An 18,703-nucleotide genomic window follows, 5' to 3' on the forward strand; every position below is an offset into this window, starting at 1 on the left:
AAAAAAAAAAATTAAATCTAATTGTCATCTTCATCGAGTCTGTGAGAAATTCCGTCCTCTCCTTGGGTTGTTCGCAGGTTCTAGGGTCTTGTACAGAGTGAAATATTTGAAGAGGCACCTTCAGTATTTGTTCTGCAACGGTTATCACAGAGTTTCCTGTGTGGTTCCTTGAGGTCAGAGGCTCTCTGCTTCCCTGCCATGCTGCAGGGCAGAGGAATCCCTGTTGTGGCCAGGAGTTCCAGGGCCAAGGATCTGGGGGCCATGCCCCCTAAGGCCCTTTGCTTCTGAGGCCGTGCCAGCTCCACAAGGCCCACCCAGTGCACGGCCAGCCACTGAGCATGTCCTCAGGTACTGGTGTGGCACACAGATCTCTGGTCCTCAAAGAGATATTTTAACATCAAATGGTTAAAAGAATAAGCTTAGAAATCAGACAGCCTGAGTGAATTGCCACCTCTGTCACTTTGACAGCCCAGAGTTGTGTGACCCTAGAAAAGTTACCTTAGCTCTCTGTGGTTTCCGCATCTGTAAAATGGGGGAAATACCACCCAGATTTATTGTGAGAATTAAACAACATAACACATGTAACATGCTTAGCGCACAGGTCTGTAGTAAGCAATGAATAAATGGTAGCAATTATTAGTACAACAAATGCAAATGTTGAGTGACACAGACATGGTAGTTATACTTTCTTATATTAATTAAATTTTTCTACAAGGAGCACATACCATTTTCACACTTTTTTTAAAAAAAGCTATTTTCATAAGGAAAACATGCATTATAAACAGGAGAAAATAGGCAGCTCTCAGAATTTCTTCTGAGAAACTCATTCATGGGATCTTACCTTATTATTCATAAAAAAGCGAATCACCTCCTTAAAGAATATTTAGCAAATCTATTTCAACAGACTCATCTGATGAGAATGTGCCCGTCTGACCCTTCCCCATGGGCTCACACTATGTGTGTGGAATCGCTGCAGCCCGTTAGCTGGAAAGAGGCGGCGTCTTAGACAATTCTAACGTTCCTGGCTTAGGGGAGTAGACGTGCGGTACCGCCGCTAATGGACACAGTGTATATTGGGAAAGAAAGAAACATTTGATGGGAAAGCACTTTCAGAAATCTGAGGCGCAACAGCTGGGAGTGGAGCTCAGTGTGAGGTCAAAACAGGTGACCTGCGGGTCCTCACTGTACAGGTGACCGGCAGAATTACAACCAGAGGAGACAGTCTAGGGAGAGAGATGCACAGAGGACAGAACCCCAGGGAATAACGCATTTGAGGGGAAGTGGAGGACACGAGGCCTAAGAAGAACCAGGAAGATGGAGTGGAATTGTGGAAGCCAAGGCACATGAGAAGTTCCAGAAGGAAGAAGTCCTAAGGAGTGTTAAAGAAGTGAAGTGAAACTGAGAGTTCCCATGGGATTTGGCAACTGGCAGATTTTTTTACTTTTGCCACAGCAGCTTCACTGGGGCAGTGGGAGTAGAAGCCAGACTCTGAGTCAGGCAAGAAAAGGATGAAGAAAGAAGATGCAAACACAGTTAAGGCTGTAGGTCAGGGGGGTGGGAAGCTGCAGAGTGTAGGTGATTCAAGTACCCATCTTTTTTAGACAATTCACCAGAAATGCTTCCTTATGTAACCTGGCCTCCCCTGCCTACCTATCACCCTGTACAACTTCCAGCACAGGAAACAGAGAACACAGGGTGTCTCGAGGCTCAAATTCACTGGCTTGACAATAAATGTAGCCTAAAGCAAACAAGCAGTAGTCCAGCAGTCAGTAAAAGGAAGTATTCTGCCTTATAACTTAGATGCGCATACTTTACTACTGTTCTGCCTAGAGTTAACTAGCACTGTAGAAAAACAATAGCTGAAAATCATTTCACATCCTCTAACCTGATGCTTTCTTAAAATAGCCCAGTATTCAGTTTTAAGACGTAACTTGTAAAAATAAAACAAAAAATAAATATTAAGTCTTTTAATAAAGTAATCAGTCCAAGATCTGACTTACTCATGGTTGAAACAACCAACTAAGTGAATGGCTCTTACACCCAGTAGCCCACAGGCAAATGCCCAGCAGCAGCAGAGACTCCTCAATGTGGCTGTCATGCGTCCTGTAGGGGAACCACAACGGCCAAGTCCCAGGAGGTGGCATGTGTGCATGGCCTGGTCACAAGTGCTCTGTGACACCAAGCAAACATCCTCAGCTAGGCTGACCCCTCAACTCAGGAGCACTAATGTGTCACAGGCCTGTGAGTGACCTGTCACATCCTTAAAATAAATACCTTCTTGCTTCTTGTCCACAACACCAAGAAATCAAACACTCACCAGGTTGGTGAAATAGTAGCCATCCTCTCCAGTCATCAGTCGGCTTGGGTTGCAGAAGCGGGTGATGTACTGGATATTGGACTGAAGGCGTGGGGGGTTGCCCTTCAAAACAATGTAGATGAGAGTGGGTAAGAAGTCATCAGCTGAAGCTGGCTCGTTCTTGGTGATCTTGATGGCATTGAAGATGTGCTTGCTGCACTTGGTAATGCAGGCCAACTTATCCCGGGGCACACGCTTCGAATCCATTTCAATGATATCTGTAAAGGAGAAAAGATGTTGCTTCCAGTGAGAAAGTCATTACATCAAAGAGGCATTAGGATAATCAGATTTTACCTATTAAGTTACAGAGGTACCCTCACTAACCGCTTCTCCTCCAGTTAACTTAGTATATGAAAAACTTAGACTGTAACAACAGTAGATACTAGCTCACACTTAGGGAACACATGACGATGAGCCAGGCCCTACTCACTGTGCTCTACAAGCATATTTCTCTCCATCCCCAGATTATGCATGTGCACTATTATTATTAAGGGAACTGAGGTTCAGAAAGGTTCAGTGATTCGCCCAAGATCATACAATAAAAAGGGACATAGGGGGGATCTGAAGCCAAGTCTATCTGACTCTAAAGCCCATTCTTTTAATCATGATGGTAAAGTGTTTATGAGCTCCACAGAGAAATAAGCAGTCTCTTTACTGTTTTTTTTCCTCTTAATACATTGTAAAACTCAGTTTAGAAGGCCTCTTTTGCATAATGCTTTTTAGAAATGTGGCTATTATATTGATACAAGGCATCTCTGTACTGGATATCAAAGTGCAAGCGGCTGAAATCCATCACATGGAGGTCCACGGTGGCCAGTCCTCACGGCATGTAAATCTCCACTAGCAACGAATATCTACAACACCTTTATGACACTTATAACCTGCTGGTTAGCAGAGAGGATGAGCATGGGTATACATTTAACCTCATAAACAATATTTTATTTCTCTCAGAAAAAAATTATTTCACTGCCCTTAACTACCACTAAGTCCATCTGGTGGGCTCATATAAGTTCATTCTTTGTCACAAAGACTAGGAGGCAATGAGGAATAATCAAGTACAAACTCAGCACTGTCAGAACAACACAAGAGGAGGGCAGGTGTGTGCCTTTGAGATGGACACATCTGTTGCAGTCTAGAACATCATGAAAGAAAAGAGCTGAGGCAGCTTAATTTGACACCAATTTCTTGCCATTAGCAGGAATGTAAGTTCCAGATTTACGTGGGATGGTGGTGGTACATGCCAAAGAGTTCTTTCTGCTCTTAGCTCTCATCCCTGAGGTCAGCTACCTGGGGAAACCCTCACAGGACCACCAGCCATGGAAGACTAATGTGTGTGGGACAGGAACACTGGACAGTGCAGAGGCCTTATTGTAACTTATTAATATTTCTATTCCCCCACTTACCTGTCTATTGTATGAATGATATAATTTTTGTTTTATTGTTTAGTTCCTTTAATCTTTTAATTCTGGGTTGTAATTATTGTTACCATGTCTCAGTCTATTTCTTTTTCTTTTTCTATTTAAATAGAACTTATTACCAAAAAGATCTGGGGAAATGTATATTTTTTATACCATTTTCATCCTATTTAGCCTGCTGCCTTTTACTGTTGGTTTTCATTCTCTATTTCAAACATTTAACCATCTTCTCATTAATCTTCATTCTTTAAGTTTTAAAATGAATGAAATGTGAATTACAGGCATACATCATGTTATTGTGCTTCACAGATATTGTGCTTTTTAAAGATTGAACGTTTGTGGCAACCTGCATCAAGCAAGTCTCTCAGCACCATTTTTCCAACAGCATTTGCTCATTTCATGTCTCTGTGTCACATTTTGGTAATTCCTGCATATTTCAAACCTTTTCATTACTATTATATTTGCTATCATGATCTGTGACCTTTGATGTTATCATAGTAACTGCTTTGGCATTTTTAGCAATAAAGTATTTTTTAATTAAGGTATGTATATTGTTTTTTAAGACATAATGCTATTGCACACTGAACAGACTACAGTATAGTGTAAACATAACTTTTATATGCACTAGGAAACCAAAAAATTCGTGTGACTCACTTTATTGCGATATTTGCTTTATCGCAGTGGTCGGGAACCGAACCCGCAGTATCTCCGAGGCCTATCTGTACTTTTTATCTGGATGCATGTGTAGCTGCCACTGCCAAGGAGCAGGGCCAGTAGTGTAAAAAGGAAGAGAACAGAAGGAAAAGGAAGGAGAATAAAGGGGAAAACCCAAGGGATTTCTCCCACACTCTTCATCTTGTAGTGAACACCACCCTTCCTAAGTATCCTTTAGTCTGAGAGAAGTTTCTTTTTGTTTTTGGATCGCCCACCCCAATGAGCAGTTCCATGATTTGCACTGTGCTAAAGTCTAAACTAGGAGATGTGGAAAGAAAAGTAAACAAAACAGGAAACTCACCACTGTATTAGTTGTTCCTCTAGTAATGACGTTCCCTTCCCAATCTACCTGCTATTATTTACTTTTCAGAGTCCTCAGTTACTGCTTTGCACCTTCTGTTCAGGGCTTTTAATTAGTATGAAAGATAGGGTTGAGTGTGGGTACTCTATCTTAGCAGATGTCCAGGCTTATCTTTAATGAGGTTTTGAAAATAAAGTAGGCTGTACTTCTAGGTCAGTCAACCTGGGCACTACTGACATCTGGGCTGGATAATTCTGTTGTAGTGGACTGTCCTGTGCACTGCAGGATATTTAGTAGCATCCGGGGGTTCTACCCACTAGAAGACAGAGGTCAACAGAAATGGCAAAGGCCTCAGCTCAGTGTATTTATAAACAAAACTGACAGTCCTGATTAGTAGCACACAGGACAATTTGGAGAAATTTCACTGATTATCTCCATATTTAAGACCATTGTTACAGACTGTCCTTTCTAAGGCTGACAAGTTTGGGGTAGGAGGAAAGTGATCATATAAACTTTGGTCCTCAGAGACAGAATGTGTCTGCACTTGGATTGGCAAGAAGAGGGGGCTAAGACGAGAGAGTAAGAAGGCTTTTAAAATTTTGTGGCTGTTATTTTTACTATCAAAAGATCTCTTGAAACACCATCTTAGATGCCTCAAGAGAAATGTTCTACCTCTCAAATTCTTTTTTTTAACATCTTTATTGGAGTATAATTGCTTTACAATGGTGTGTTACTTTCTGCTGTATAACAAAGTGAATCAGCTATATGTGTACATATATCCCCATATCTCCTTCCTCTTGCAGCTCCCTCCCACCCTCCCTATCTCCCTCCCACTCTCCATGCTTTGTGACCACCTAGAGGGGGTCACAAAGCATGGAGCTCATCTCCCTGTGCTATGCAGCTGCTTCCCACTAGCTATCTATTTTACATTTGGTAGTGTATACATGTCACTGCTACTCTCTCTTTTCATCCCAGCTTACCCTTCCCCCTCCCCGTGTCCTCAAGTCCATTCTCTACGTCTGCGTCTTTATTCCTGTCCTGCCCCTAGGTTCTTCAGAACCATTTTTTGGGGAAAACTTAAGTACAAGTTTCAGGCTTCATCTTTGATCTCTTACGGATGTTCCCTGAGCAAAAGGTGGGGTTGGAGGTGGGTCTTGACCCAAAGTAGTCATTCATGGGACCCATGAGTAGCCTAGAAGAAAAGCTCTGAACAACAAAGTGGACAGTATTTAGTGAGGTCAATTAAACTCTACACAGGGAAATACAGAAAATAATTCATTTTTTAATGAGAGCTGAAATGCAAAGACGTACAACGAGAAGCAGAACCTGAGAAAGTGGAAGAATCATGTTAACTGGGAGATAATTCAGTCCCTAGAGGGGCCTTGAAGCTAAGTTTCTGTGACAGCCTCACCTCCCTTCCAACCCTGAGAGTATCTTAAGCACCACCCCCCCATTTCTTCCTGTAACTTGAGTCTCTGGTTCTGAAAACCAGCGGAGCCTACTTAATGGCACGCCTCCAGCACGGCTAACATCAGCTGGCCCGCTCTCCTTCCCAACAGAATTTCATTAACAATCTCTAAAGCAGGAAGTCTTTCCAACTCTTCTCCTTAATTAAGAAGTTGGGCAAGTTGGATGTCTTCTCCATTAGGAGGTTTTTTGTTTTTCTTTTTTTTTTTTTAAACTTTTGTGTTGCACTTCTGCTGGATTATTCCTATGAATAAGAAACAGAAACCTCATTAGATGCCTGGACCTGTCCAGAATGTCAGAGCCACATCGATTTAGGGCACTTCACTTACTTCTTGAACAAACCAGAAAAGTAATTCAAAGCATATCTCTGATGAACAACCAATTAGAGGCATCATTTTTTTTTAAACTTTATGATCTTGTCATAGACAAAGATTTCTTAGATTTCTTTAAAATATATATATATATATATATTTATTTATTTTATTTATTTAGTTGTGCTGGGTCTTAGTTGTGGCTCACTGGCTCCTTAGTTGCAGCACATGGGCTCCTTAGTTGTGGCATGTGAACTCTTAGCTGCAGCATGCATGTGGCATCTAGATCCCCGACCAGGGATCGAACCTGGGAGGTCAGAGTCTTAACCACTGTGCCACCAGGGAAGTCCCTAGAGGCATCATTTTAATATATAATTCTAGCTTGGGGATGACCCTACCTCACCAATTCCACCTCTCAAAATTATTTTGAATATATAAATGCAACTGAGTTTTAAGAAATTTACCCTAGCTGTATTTGACTTTAGTTCAATGCTCAAGAAATAAGTCATGGAAAATGAAGGGGGAAAGTGGTTTACCTGCCAATCTGCATGCTTCAAATTTATAAAACTAACACTCTTAAATCACTTTTACCACATTCCAACATAGCTTTGGCAGTTCGCATTTTAAAAGTACTTTAGGAACACTGTCTTTTTACTTACTGAAATAAGTATAGATTTATAAAGCCAAATGCTAACTTCAAGGGAAAAACATCCAAATATAAAAGCTCTCAGTTTCACTGACCTGTAATTGCTTTCACCACCATATCAGACACCTCTGGAATTTCTTCATTAACAGGGACACAAAGCATCTGAGGTGTAACCCAGTGCAGGGCTCTACCAAGAGAGAGAGAGACAGAGACAGTGAAAAAAAGTTCCAGGGATGGACTGTAAGCAATTACCTTGCCATTTCCTCAGTTAAGGGAATGGGGATGGGGCACCACTGACTAATCAGGCAATCCTTGGTGCACGCACATACTAGGAGCTCAGCTGATGTGCTGAAGTAACTGGAATCCTAAATCGAGGCTTCTCTTCTGCACTTATCACAATAGAGCAGAAGACAATCTTACCAGTGGAAATGAGATTATACTATGATTGAAAAGCACTTGATACTTGAATGAGGATCTGAGAAGCCTCTGCTGCTCCCTGGCCTTACTGTTGCCTTTTCGGCTCTGCCCTCGACTTCTGAGGCACATCAGAGCCTGAGTAAGAGGTCAACAAGCCTGTGTCACCTCTGCCTGGATCACTGAGGTTCCTGGTCACATAGAACCTTTGCTCCAGAGATTCTGCTGCTGACCCTCACCACTTGCTTGACTAACACTCTCACCCTGCACCTCAGTCCAAAGCCCACCTAGTTACTTCTGGCTCTGTCTTCCATCTTCCCAAGATCAACTCCTCACTTCCGGTGAGACACTATCAAGTACAAAGCTACCATTACCAGCCCCGCTGTCTGGGAACCCCATTTGCAATTCCTAGGCCTCTCTCCTCCAGAAGCTCCTCATCATGCTCGGGCTTGGCCCTGTTCCCACACGTAGACGGCCTCTTTCCTCAGTGTTTTGCTGCCATTGGAATGCAGAACACTGGGGCTCACTCTTCTGGCCATGGAAGAGTGGGTGCTTTGCGAAGTGTTAGCAACCCAGTGGTAGCAGAAAGATGCGACTGGAGGAATGGCTGAATCAAATCACGAGCACCCGTGGTAGGAATGAGGAAAAACGACACAAACTGCCTTGATATGGATACTCACAGCTTCCTGCCTGACAAGAGAGTTAGTGCAGTGAAATGAGAAAACAATGAAATTTCCTCCTGTTCCTTGGAGATTTTGGAGATTTAAACAGTCTCACATATCAAACATGGTTCTTATCTAAAGCTGCCTGGATTTAAATGAATAAGCAAGATGGTGACTTAAGCCTTTTCTTCCTGTCAGTTTACCACATTCCTTTTCTTTCTGACACCACAAAGGAGTTTATATGCTAAGGATGGCAGGTACCTAAGCTGTTACTTGCTCTGAAGGTTTGAAACTCAAGTGTCCTGTTTTCCTGCAATGTGTTCTTCCAACAGGAGGTAGTAAATAAATACAACAAGAAAAAGCAGAACCATCAGCTACCTGATCCTTTTTTGAATAGCGAGATCTTTCTTCTCATCATCAGTAGTTTCTGGACAGAACACATATTTATAGAGACGAGTCATGATGTACTTTTCAATCTGATCCATTATCTTCTCAACTCTTTCTGGAGGCACTGAAATATCCAAATGGATATTTGAATGAAGGATGAACATTTAAAATTAAGAGTATGTTTTCACAGTACTTTCAATGTAGCAGAAAACTAATTTACCAGAAATACATTAAATATACTCAGAAACAAAAGTATAAGATGTTACATTAAAAAGTACCCTTTAAAAAATTACCTCAACTTTTGGGGCTGCCTTTTATAGAATCCCTACTTCTAACTTAAGCTGTTTGGCAGGACCTAACAGTTGTACACCCTGCCAAGTGGGAAGACCTCAGCATGGGTCATTCTCTACCGCTACATTAGAAAAGCACATGAAATTCCCAAGACTGATGAATGCTGGCAAGACTCACCCTTTCATTTTTCTGAGCTTTCCTATGAAACCTTAGGGGTTGCTCTGAGGTATACATATAGGGCAGATTTCTCAGATATACATGTACGCTAAGTACACCCTAAAATCTACATCAATGCAAGTCAAATTCAAGAAGAATCCCTGAAAACCTAAAGCACAGCCAGTGGTTCTCAATTTCTTTCCTGCCCCAACTCACATGAGGAATACATGGTCATGAATAATGACTCAGCAAGATGGCAATTCCAAGATGGGGGTTTCATTTAGAAGCCTCCCAAGGGGTTTTAATCTGTCCCTACCCCTAATGAAATTATTAAACATTGCTCAAGAAATTATCCAATTGCTTAATTATCTTGGAATGATATACATGGTGGTATTCAAAGACACTGCTAAGTATAACACCAGCTACCTGAATGTCAGCGGAGTAATTTACAGAACAGAGCAGGCAAACCAACCAAGACTTTTAAGAAAGAGGGAAACTGCTAAGAGACTCAGCAGTAGGCCCTATGCAACTACCAGCAATCCCTCAAAGGCAGGCTAACAAGGTATTACCTTTTCCACGAGTCTGCATTCTCTCAGCCACATTCTGGTAAAAATCCTGAGTACACTCTGACTGTTCCTCAATGCTTAAATCCTGAAACAAAGGGACAAAGAGTCTGCTTAGTAGCTGAAGAAAGAACACGAGGAAAGCTCTAAATTTTACAAAACCCACTCCTTGAACTAATCTCAAAAGTACTTACAAATTAAATTAATGCTGCAGGGGAGAAAAGCCTGTCCATTAATATTATTTACAACATTCCATGACCTCTCACTTCTTTTTGCTGTATATACACATTCTTATATGGGTACAATGCATATTTTGATAATTTGCATGTTTATGTACATTTTGATTTATCTAATCTACTTAACCATCTGATGGCTTTATAATATTCCATTATGTTAACCAATTTATTTAACCACTTCTACCACTGTGTACTTGGGTTCTTTCCCTTTTTTTGCTACTTATATATTGCAGCTATAAACAACTATGCGAAGACTGTTTCTTTTAGGTTATTTCTTTGTGATTCATTTTCAAAAGTGGCATTAACAGCTTAATAAGTCTGGACAACTTTACAGCTCTAAATATCTATTGCTAGATATATAACCCTCAGAAACTCCAAGTACAGTCATTAGCCACGTAGGTGTGCTTGTTTCTCCACAGCCCCTCTAACACTGGGCTTTATCATTTTTATTTGGTTTTACTTATTTTATAGGTGTAACACAAATATATATATTCACATATACTTTCTTCCAAAGAATATCTGAAGTCTATATAAAAGATAAACACAGTTCTGCACAACAACCTAGAAAATGATAAACAAAACACGGAGAGAAACAGAAACAGAAAGTAGAGCCAGGAAAGATAACACAAAAATGTATTCCTTGAAGATACAGAAGTTAGGAAAAAGTCAGCCCATAAATCTGTCTCTAACTAAACTTTCTAGCAATCATCACTAAGATGAAAAGAGTCACATAACTGAGTGTCCAAAATGTAAAAGCGAACTAATTCTTCAGGTGAAATTCTGACACCAAAATCGGGAATTTCTCCAAGGGTTCTCATAGATTTCATCACAGATGGGCATGAATACGGCCCAAGACAAATTCCACAGGACTGCTTCTCACAGACCACCTCTGCACAGGCCAATGACACGGGCCAATAAAGCCCTGATGAAGCACGCAGACCCTGATGCTTTGGCTACCTTAGAAAAGATGCCTTGGGGTGAGGGACAGTGACCAAACCTTGCCTATCTGCCTTCATAATGTCTCTCCCGTGGATCCTTCCCTGGTTTGGGTCCTCATTATCTCTCACCTGGAGTTCAGCTGCTCTCCCCACATTTTATCTTTCTCTTCTCAACTGATCGTCTTATCTTATGATCTGGTCCCCACTTACCCTGCCAGGTTACCTATTGTTGAGAATCTGCATTTAGTTTTCCCGCCTCTCTAACACTGTGAAATTATTCTCTGTCCAGACGCCTTTTTTTTTTTTTTGCGGTACGCGGGCCTCTCACTGTTGTGGCCTCTCCCGTTGCGGAGCACAGGCTCCGGACGCGTAGGTTCAGCGGCCATGGCTCACGGTCCCAGCCGCTCCACGGCATGTAGGATCTTCCCAGACCGGGGCACGAGCCCATGTCCCCTGCATCGGCAGGCGGACTCTCAACCACTGCACCACCAGGGAAGTCCAGTCCAGATGATTTTTACTCCTCTCCAAACCTCCAACAGCTGCCCAAGGAAGTTCCACAGTATCTCCTTTAAGGCTCAGTACACATCTTGCCTCCTCTAAGAAGGTGTCCTCCATTCCCTCGGTCAAAATAACTTCGCAGGCCTCACAGCACTCAGAGCGCTCTGTGACCACCGTGACTGCACACTTGTTACTGCCTGAATGTTTTTTAATACCGTTAAACCTTTCTCTGGTCATTAAGAACAATTCTTCAACAGCTGAATTTAGCTCCTCTCTGTAGGTGAAACAAATCTTAATCTGCTTTCTTCTAAGTTTTTTCCTGCTTAGCTCTTTTATTTGGCTGGCATGTAAGGTCCATAGTATGAAAAACAGACCTTAAATAATCTGCATACAAACTTCCCTTTTTCAGCGGCAATTAGTAAAAAGCAATCCTGTTCCCCTTTGTTTTCCAATTCTCATATAATTTGCTCCTGAGAAACTGAATTTATTTCTGGAATCCCTAGTTTATTTCACTGCTCTCTTTCTCTTCTCTCTCTCTCTCTCTCTCTACATACTGAATATATATATATGAAAATCATATCTAGTTGTAACTTTCATTTTAGTATATTTTGAAGTCTGTTACATTTAGAAACCTTCCCTCACAAACCCCTGCGTCCTTCTTTTTCTAGAATAAACAATGTAACATTGTAATTTAATATTTTAAGTGTTCATATTGACCTGCAAAGTATTTGTAAATTTATCTTTTTGTTTTCCTCAGCTAGATCCAGGATATTATACTTCCTCAGCTAAATCCAAGATAAAATCCAGAAACAGTCTTTTAATTCTTTGAATGAGCCTCTAACTTTCTATATTAGATTAAGTTATTATTTAATATTTAATCTTTTTATTGCTATTGTCTTCAAAAATTGCTATTTTTTAAAAAATGTGCTAGGCTCTTTAGCTTTTTATCTCTGGCATCTTGTACTATAACTAAATTTTGTGGATTTATCTCACCACGTTGCTAAATTTATACCTCTATTAGTATTCTGTTTTCCCTTGGATTTTCCAGTAAGATTATTTTTCCCCAATTTCTGGAAAATGATATTTCTATCCATTCTAAAAACATTTACTACATGGTTAATAGACTGGCCAGCCACTGTACAAGACAATAATATAAAAAATATTAAAATTCTCAGAGGGCATTCAGGTTAAACAGGAAGACTGAATGCACATAATTCAGTACTTTCTGCAATGGATTATCTACTTAGGTAGCTTACACATGGCTACCTTTCATTTGCACCAAATCGTAACACTAAGAACACACTTCATTCTTGTGATTATTACTAGTACTTACTTCTAACCAGAAACCGTGACCTCCTTTTAAAGGCCTAAATGGCTTGTTTTACAGGTGGCAATGGATCACCTATTCCTACACCAGTTCCACACAATCACTAATTTTGTTACAATTCAGAAAACTCCTTTTTATATTTCTATTTCTCTTGCACAGATTTACACTTCAGTAGTGTTTAATTCGTAATGTGAACCCCCTTGCCACTCTGTCCTCTCTTCCTTCTTTAGATTATTTGGAGGACTTACCACTGTTATATATTATAAATTAGTTTATTGTCTATCTCCTCCACTAAAATGTCGGCTCCATGAGGGCACTGTTCACTCCCGCATCCTTGGTGCCTACAATAGAGCCAGGTATAGTGCTCAACACTAGTTGAATGAAAGAAAGAATGAAAGTGGCCATTTACTATTGTTCCACCCCTTATAATATTGTGAAGATGTGGGGAGACAATTCTACATAGACCTCTCCTATTTCTACACATCTTGTGAGGAGAGACACTGACTGCCTTTGTTCTGCACCCTTTTCAAGGATAGCTGTATAGCAGACAGGACTGGAAGACAGAGGTAGAGCCTCCCTTAAGTGAAAAGGGTAGATTGTTTACTGTCTAGTATAATAATGTTTCTCTGTGGGGCAAAGGTCAGGCAAGCTCATGGCCCTATAAAAGATCCTCCTCTCTATTATAACTTACTGCATGTGTAGGCATTACCTGGTCTTCTTTGCACTGCCCTGTGGGAATTGATACGTAGGAAATTGGTACAAACGCTGATATACTCTGGTTACTGCTAGTGCTGTAATAAACTGGCCTCTTTTTTTTCTGACCCAGGAAGCTTGTGTCTTCTGCCAGTATCCATGAAACTATGGCAGGCTAACTTTTAACTTGCAAGGAGAGTACATCTCAGATCCTTCAAAGTTCTTGCCAAAGGAGCTAAGTGATATGATTGCAGGTTTGTGCTGGTAAATTCTTTTAAAGGTTTTTTCATAGTTTTCTAAGAAAAAACACAGCCTAGCAGTGTAAATGAACCCTTTTCTTTAAGCATTCTCTAGCCAATGCCTGGGATCATCTTTTCTATAATGTCTGTGTAAAGCCATTTTAGTTTTTTCCTAAAAAACTTTTTCTTTGTAGTGTAAAAGTTTGACAAGTGGGTATGTTCCTTTGAATATTCCGAGAGGTTCTCTGTATTCTTTCTTAACTGTCTGGCTGAAATCTTTTTTTTTTTTTCCACCCCCATTTTGAAAATCTTTGACTATTTCCTTAATTATGTTTTCTGTGTATTTCATCTTTAAAAACTGGATCTCCATGGGCTTCCCTGGTGGCACAGTGGTTGAGAGTCCGCCTGCCGATGCAGGGGACACGGGTTCGTGCCCCGGTCCGGGAGGATCCTACATGCCGCGGAGCGGCTGGGCCTGTGAGCCATGGCCGCTGAGCCTGCACGTCCGAAGGCTGTGCTCCGCGACAGGAGAGGCCACAACAGCGAGAGGCCCACGTACCGCAAAAAAACAAACAAACAAACAAACAAAAAAACTGGATCTCCATGATCTGTTTTCTGGATTAATTTTCTGTTGTACTACAGTTAACTGTCTGATCTATTTAGGTTTTAACTTTAATGTTCATTTTTTTTTGGTATTGCTACTTTCTGCTGCCTTCAATAATTTTTTTTAGGAAACTGAACATATTAGGGCTTTACTCCTCCTAAATAAAACTTAAAATTAAACATTAACATTTAAAGTACGACAAGCATGCAGTCCTCAGATTTTAAGATAGTCCACCTTATCAGGGAATATACCTTGAGGTCATGTAGCTAGTTGAATACAGATTGAAACATTTCTACCTTTAGATGAACAAAACAGAGCAAAAGTAATTGACTTTTGTCAAATTCAATTATTGGCAAAATGAAGGTGGTAAGAAGTGTTAAGGTATATATGTTCATTTCATACCTCTAAGGAAAAGCCAGTAGTCCATCACTTTCAGGAGCTAGATGGTTACAAATTACAAATGAACTCAAATATGCTCTGTACAAACATCATCATATCATTTTTCAGCATCGGAAATGTTTAAACTTGTGCCTTTCCTTCAATGAATGAAATGTGTAGGGGGCTAAGTGTTCCAATAACTCACATTTCACAGTGAGATGCAGAAGAATCAGTGCAGTTGGTGCAGTCAGGTAGCCAAACTGCAGAATTCCCAAAGACGCTGCATTCACTTAAAACACTCTGATGTCATCAGAGTCTGAGGAGATACAGCGTTATTCATGACACTCTAGAGGTCCAGTAGTGTCCTGTTGGCCTCTTCTGCAAATACGTGACATTACTAAACATGTAGTTCTAAAAATCAATGGAACAGACTCCCGAATTAGAGTTCCTTAGTGCAATTGTGTGTTTAGCCATTGGTTACTGGAGTTTTCCAACAAGGTTTAGGAAAATACCAGAAGTACTCATAGATGAGTAAAGTGAACCAGGCTTTCAAGGAGTATAGCAGCTAGTTTAAAAAAGTCTCTTCAAGAGGCTGCTACATTTCTTTCACCACCCGCAGCAGGGTGGGCCTTTGGGTGTGCCCGTGCAGTTGTACCCCACACTAGCACCACTGTGCCCAGTTCCTTCTCCTCAACCAGCATGTGGAACGAGGCCTCACGCCTGTAAGAGTCAAAACTTGGCTAGATCTGAACCATAACTGGTTCAAGTTAAGTAAGCCATGCTTCATGAACACCTTCTGAATGTGGACTTCAGTCCTTATGAGGCCCTCATAGAGGCTCTTCAGGTAAGGGTTATCATCTTTTACTTCTTCATTGTGTTGCCTTCTCCAAAATGTCTGCAGCCTCTCACAAGTCCTTGCAAAAGCTCTAAAAACCATTTTTCCATAGTCTCTTTTAGCTGCCCTTCTAGCTTGACCTTCCTGTCCATGAGGATCTTCTCTGTAGAAGGAGTATCTCTCTCCTGGTACACTTTGACCCACATCCTCTTCCATTCTGGCCACTGTTCTTTTTGCAGCTGTGCACAATAGGAAAGGGCCTGAGAAATAATGTCAAAGCTGGGAGACTATATCGCACCAGCCTCACCCACTGAGCCATCAAGGCTGCCTTGGTATGACATGTTCTTGATTATTTTTCTTCATTCATTACTTTTAACATAGTTACCAACTCAATCTTTTACCTAGTTTTCCTTCTTATGATGTACACATTCCATCACCTCAGATGTTTTCCCACTGTCCTATTGCCTCACTTCTCATCCTTAATGCCTCTGATTTTAAAATTAACCCAGAGGTTCTGGGTTACTTGCCCCAACCCCCTGATTTTCTTACCATAATTAAAGTCTACTGTGTTGATTAAAGCTTCTTTGTTTTGAATACATGCTTCTGCTCTCCTAACAGTAATTACATAGCAGGGCAAACTACTCCTTGCACACACATATGGTTTAGAATTGTAAAGCTATTTTAAAATATAGGAGAACACCTATCTTTTTACTTATCTTGGGGAAGAGAAGATATAGCCATATTTTAAATTATTATATTTTCTTCCTCCTCATTTAGGTTTAGAAAACAGTTTTTCAGGAGAATTAATATCAGAAAAACTTTAAGTATATAATATAATCAATACCAGACTTTTACAGAATGAATGGCTGGGAAAAGAACACTGAAATCAGCAAAAGGTCTTAACACTGTGCTTGACTGCTTCCTTCGCAAGGAAAAAGAGCATATTTGAACTACTACTAATAAAGAAATCGTGTTTTAAAAACAGCATTGAAAAACCCAGAAAGTTCATTTATTAGAAAGCTTTAATGGGGGCTTCCCTGGTGGCACAGTGGTTGAGGGTCCGCCTGCCGATGCAGGCGACACGGATTTGTGCCCCGGTCCGGGAAGATCCCACATGCCGCGGAGCAGCTGGGCCCGTGAGCCATGGCCGCTGGGCCTGCACATCTGGAGCCTGTGCTCCACAATGGGAGAGGCCACAGCAGTGAGAGGCCCGCGTACCACACACACACAAAAATAATAATAATAAAAAAAAAGCTTTAATGCAATATCCAATAAATTAAAGGGTCTAAATTTTGAGATAGCAGAGGGTTACAAAGGATATACTTTTAAAAATGGGGCAAGCTACACTTTCAGAACAGGGGAAAATGTATGTGAGGGATTTATCAACAATTAGCAAGGGCAGGATTTAAACAGTTTGGGCAGCAAAAGAGTTTCTCTAGGAGTCTTATTTACTTTGATTTAACTGTGGTCTGTGTGTTTTGAAAATATTTTCATATGAATAAATTTGTGGAAAAAAATTTTTTTTACCAAGTCAGGGAGCTTATTAAGTTAGAAAATATGGTTTTCAAGTTATGATGGGAAAGGTGAACATCTAGCTGGGTCTATATAATGTTTTAAAATTACCCTGGGCACATACAGTTTTTTGTCCAAATGACAAAGAAATCTAGACATTCTTCATTTCACTGGTGACCATATACATCCCTGAGTCCATGGCCACTCTTAAACCTATTTGAAGCTTGGTTCTCACAGTGAGATTCTTAAATTCTAGTTATGTAAACTAAATATGTAACAATAATAAGTTTAAAAAACTAAACCTTGTAAATTCTTCTTTAGCTTCTTCTTAGCACCCCACTCCTTCCCCCACCTTCCCATTTTCTCAATAAAATTTAAATTCTTGCTGTGGTGACTTCAAAGAAGAAAAAAGTAGCTGATGACAACTGTATGTTCAACATAAATGAATTCTGTGTTAATGATGTCACTGCCTGTCTCGTGTGTAATAGAAATATTTCTTAAAGAATGTGAAAAGGGACTACAAGGGACTATTAAGTAGCTAATGAGATTAATCAAAAAGACAAAAGGGTAAAAAAATAAACCCTTCAGCTTCTGAAGAGTCTTAGTAAACAACAGTTGTTGAAAAGTCAAGCGTTACATTGCAATACTGCAATGTGTGTGGATTATGTAGGTGCTGAATGAAATTTCAGACAAAAGAGATACCTTCTAGGAATGAGGAAATTTAAAAAAAAATCTCAGTAGAGATATTAAATGTTTCCTGATAAAGATAAAATGGCTGAAAAAAATTTAATGCAATTCTGAAAATACTTAATTTTCTAGACTTGACCCATATGTGGTAAAAAGGTTGCTCACCACTGGGCATACCCTAGGACTGGAGAAAATAGGAATGATAGGAATGAAGAGGAAAAACATGTGGGCAAGAGTGGTTCATTGTTGAAATTATGGGTTAGAAAGTACAGGTCAAAGACACATGTGTGGAAGACACAAGGTGTTATCCAAGTGACCCTGGACAAGTCACTTATCCTCTCTGGCTCTCAACCTCCCCACCTGTAAAATAAAGGGACGGCAACTATATAGTTGCTAAGGTCCCTTTCAATGTTTAAATTTTAGCTTTCCCTTCTCTACCTGAGCAAGGAGAGGAAAATTAAAAATCAATACAAAACAAAACTAAAAAAACCTAAAATGATTACTACTGGTCTAATGATTGTTACTTAGAGTTCAAGGTCTACTATGGCTCTCTTGGCAGTTTACACTATTTACAAGGTGACAAGTTAGGAAGGCTTATTACTAAAGTACACAACACCAAGTAGCTCTGATGCCAGACGTTCCATGCGAAGATGATCCAAACACCATTGAGTTGCAGAGGAAAAGTATTAGCCTGGGAGGCGTGTTTAACTTGGTTCAGTGACATTTCTCAGGTAAGTCACTTAACATTCCTGGGTCTTTATTTTCTCAGTTGTAAAATGACAAAGTTGCACTACATTATCTCTAAGACCTTTCCTAAAACCAAAACTCATGTTTCTAAGTGGTTCTCAACCTACCCTTTTGTAATGCATTGTTTCCAAAAACAGCTTGGTCTGCTTATAGACTTCTTGGCCTGTCTTGTGGAAGGTCTTGAGAAATTCTATGAACTCTTTAGACACTCTATCCGTTTCAATGCTGGTTTGCCGGTTTATAGAAGGACTGGGAGCTTTTGGTTCCTGAATTTCTGCTGGGAAAATTAAACATAGTAAGTTTCATTACACAGAAGAGCCATGCAT

General features: G+C 40.3%; 1 protein-coding gene across 7 annotated transcripts in view; it reads right to left on the reverse strand.

The window, feature by feature from the left end:
• LOC308628803 (rab5 GDP/GTP exchange factor) overlaps positions 1–18,703 on the reverse strand; it is a 119,350-nt gene that overhangs the window by 56,961 nt on the left and 43,686 nt on the right. For 4 of the 7 annotated variants that reach the window (XM_081256106.1, XM_081256108.1, XM_081256109.1 and 1 more), the window contains exons 4-8: positions 18,485–18,654; positions 9,690–9,771; positions 8,665–8,797; positions 7,306–7,397; positions 2,318–2,574 (exon numbers count right to left, since the gene is read on the reverse strand). In XM_081256106.1, coding sequence (XP_081112232.1) covers positions 2,318–2,574; positions 7,306–7,397; positions 8,665–8,797; positions 9,690–9,771; positions 18,485–18,654 — 734 coding nt within the window. The remainder of the gene's footprint in view (positions 1–2,317; positions 2,575–7,305; positions 7,398–8,664; positions 8,798–9,689; positions 9,772–18,484; positions 18,655–18,703) is intronic. The other 3 variants (XM_081256110.1, XM_081256112.1, XM_081256114.1) reach the window with 1 other exon arrangement.

This window comes from Mesoplodon bidens (genome assembly GCF_964165515.1).
Source record: "Mesoplodon bidens genome assembly, chromosome: 15".
Taxonomy (NCBI): domain Eukaryota; kingdom Metazoa; phylum Chordata; class Mammalia; order Artiodactyla; family Ziphiidae; genus Mesoplodon; species Mesoplodon bidens.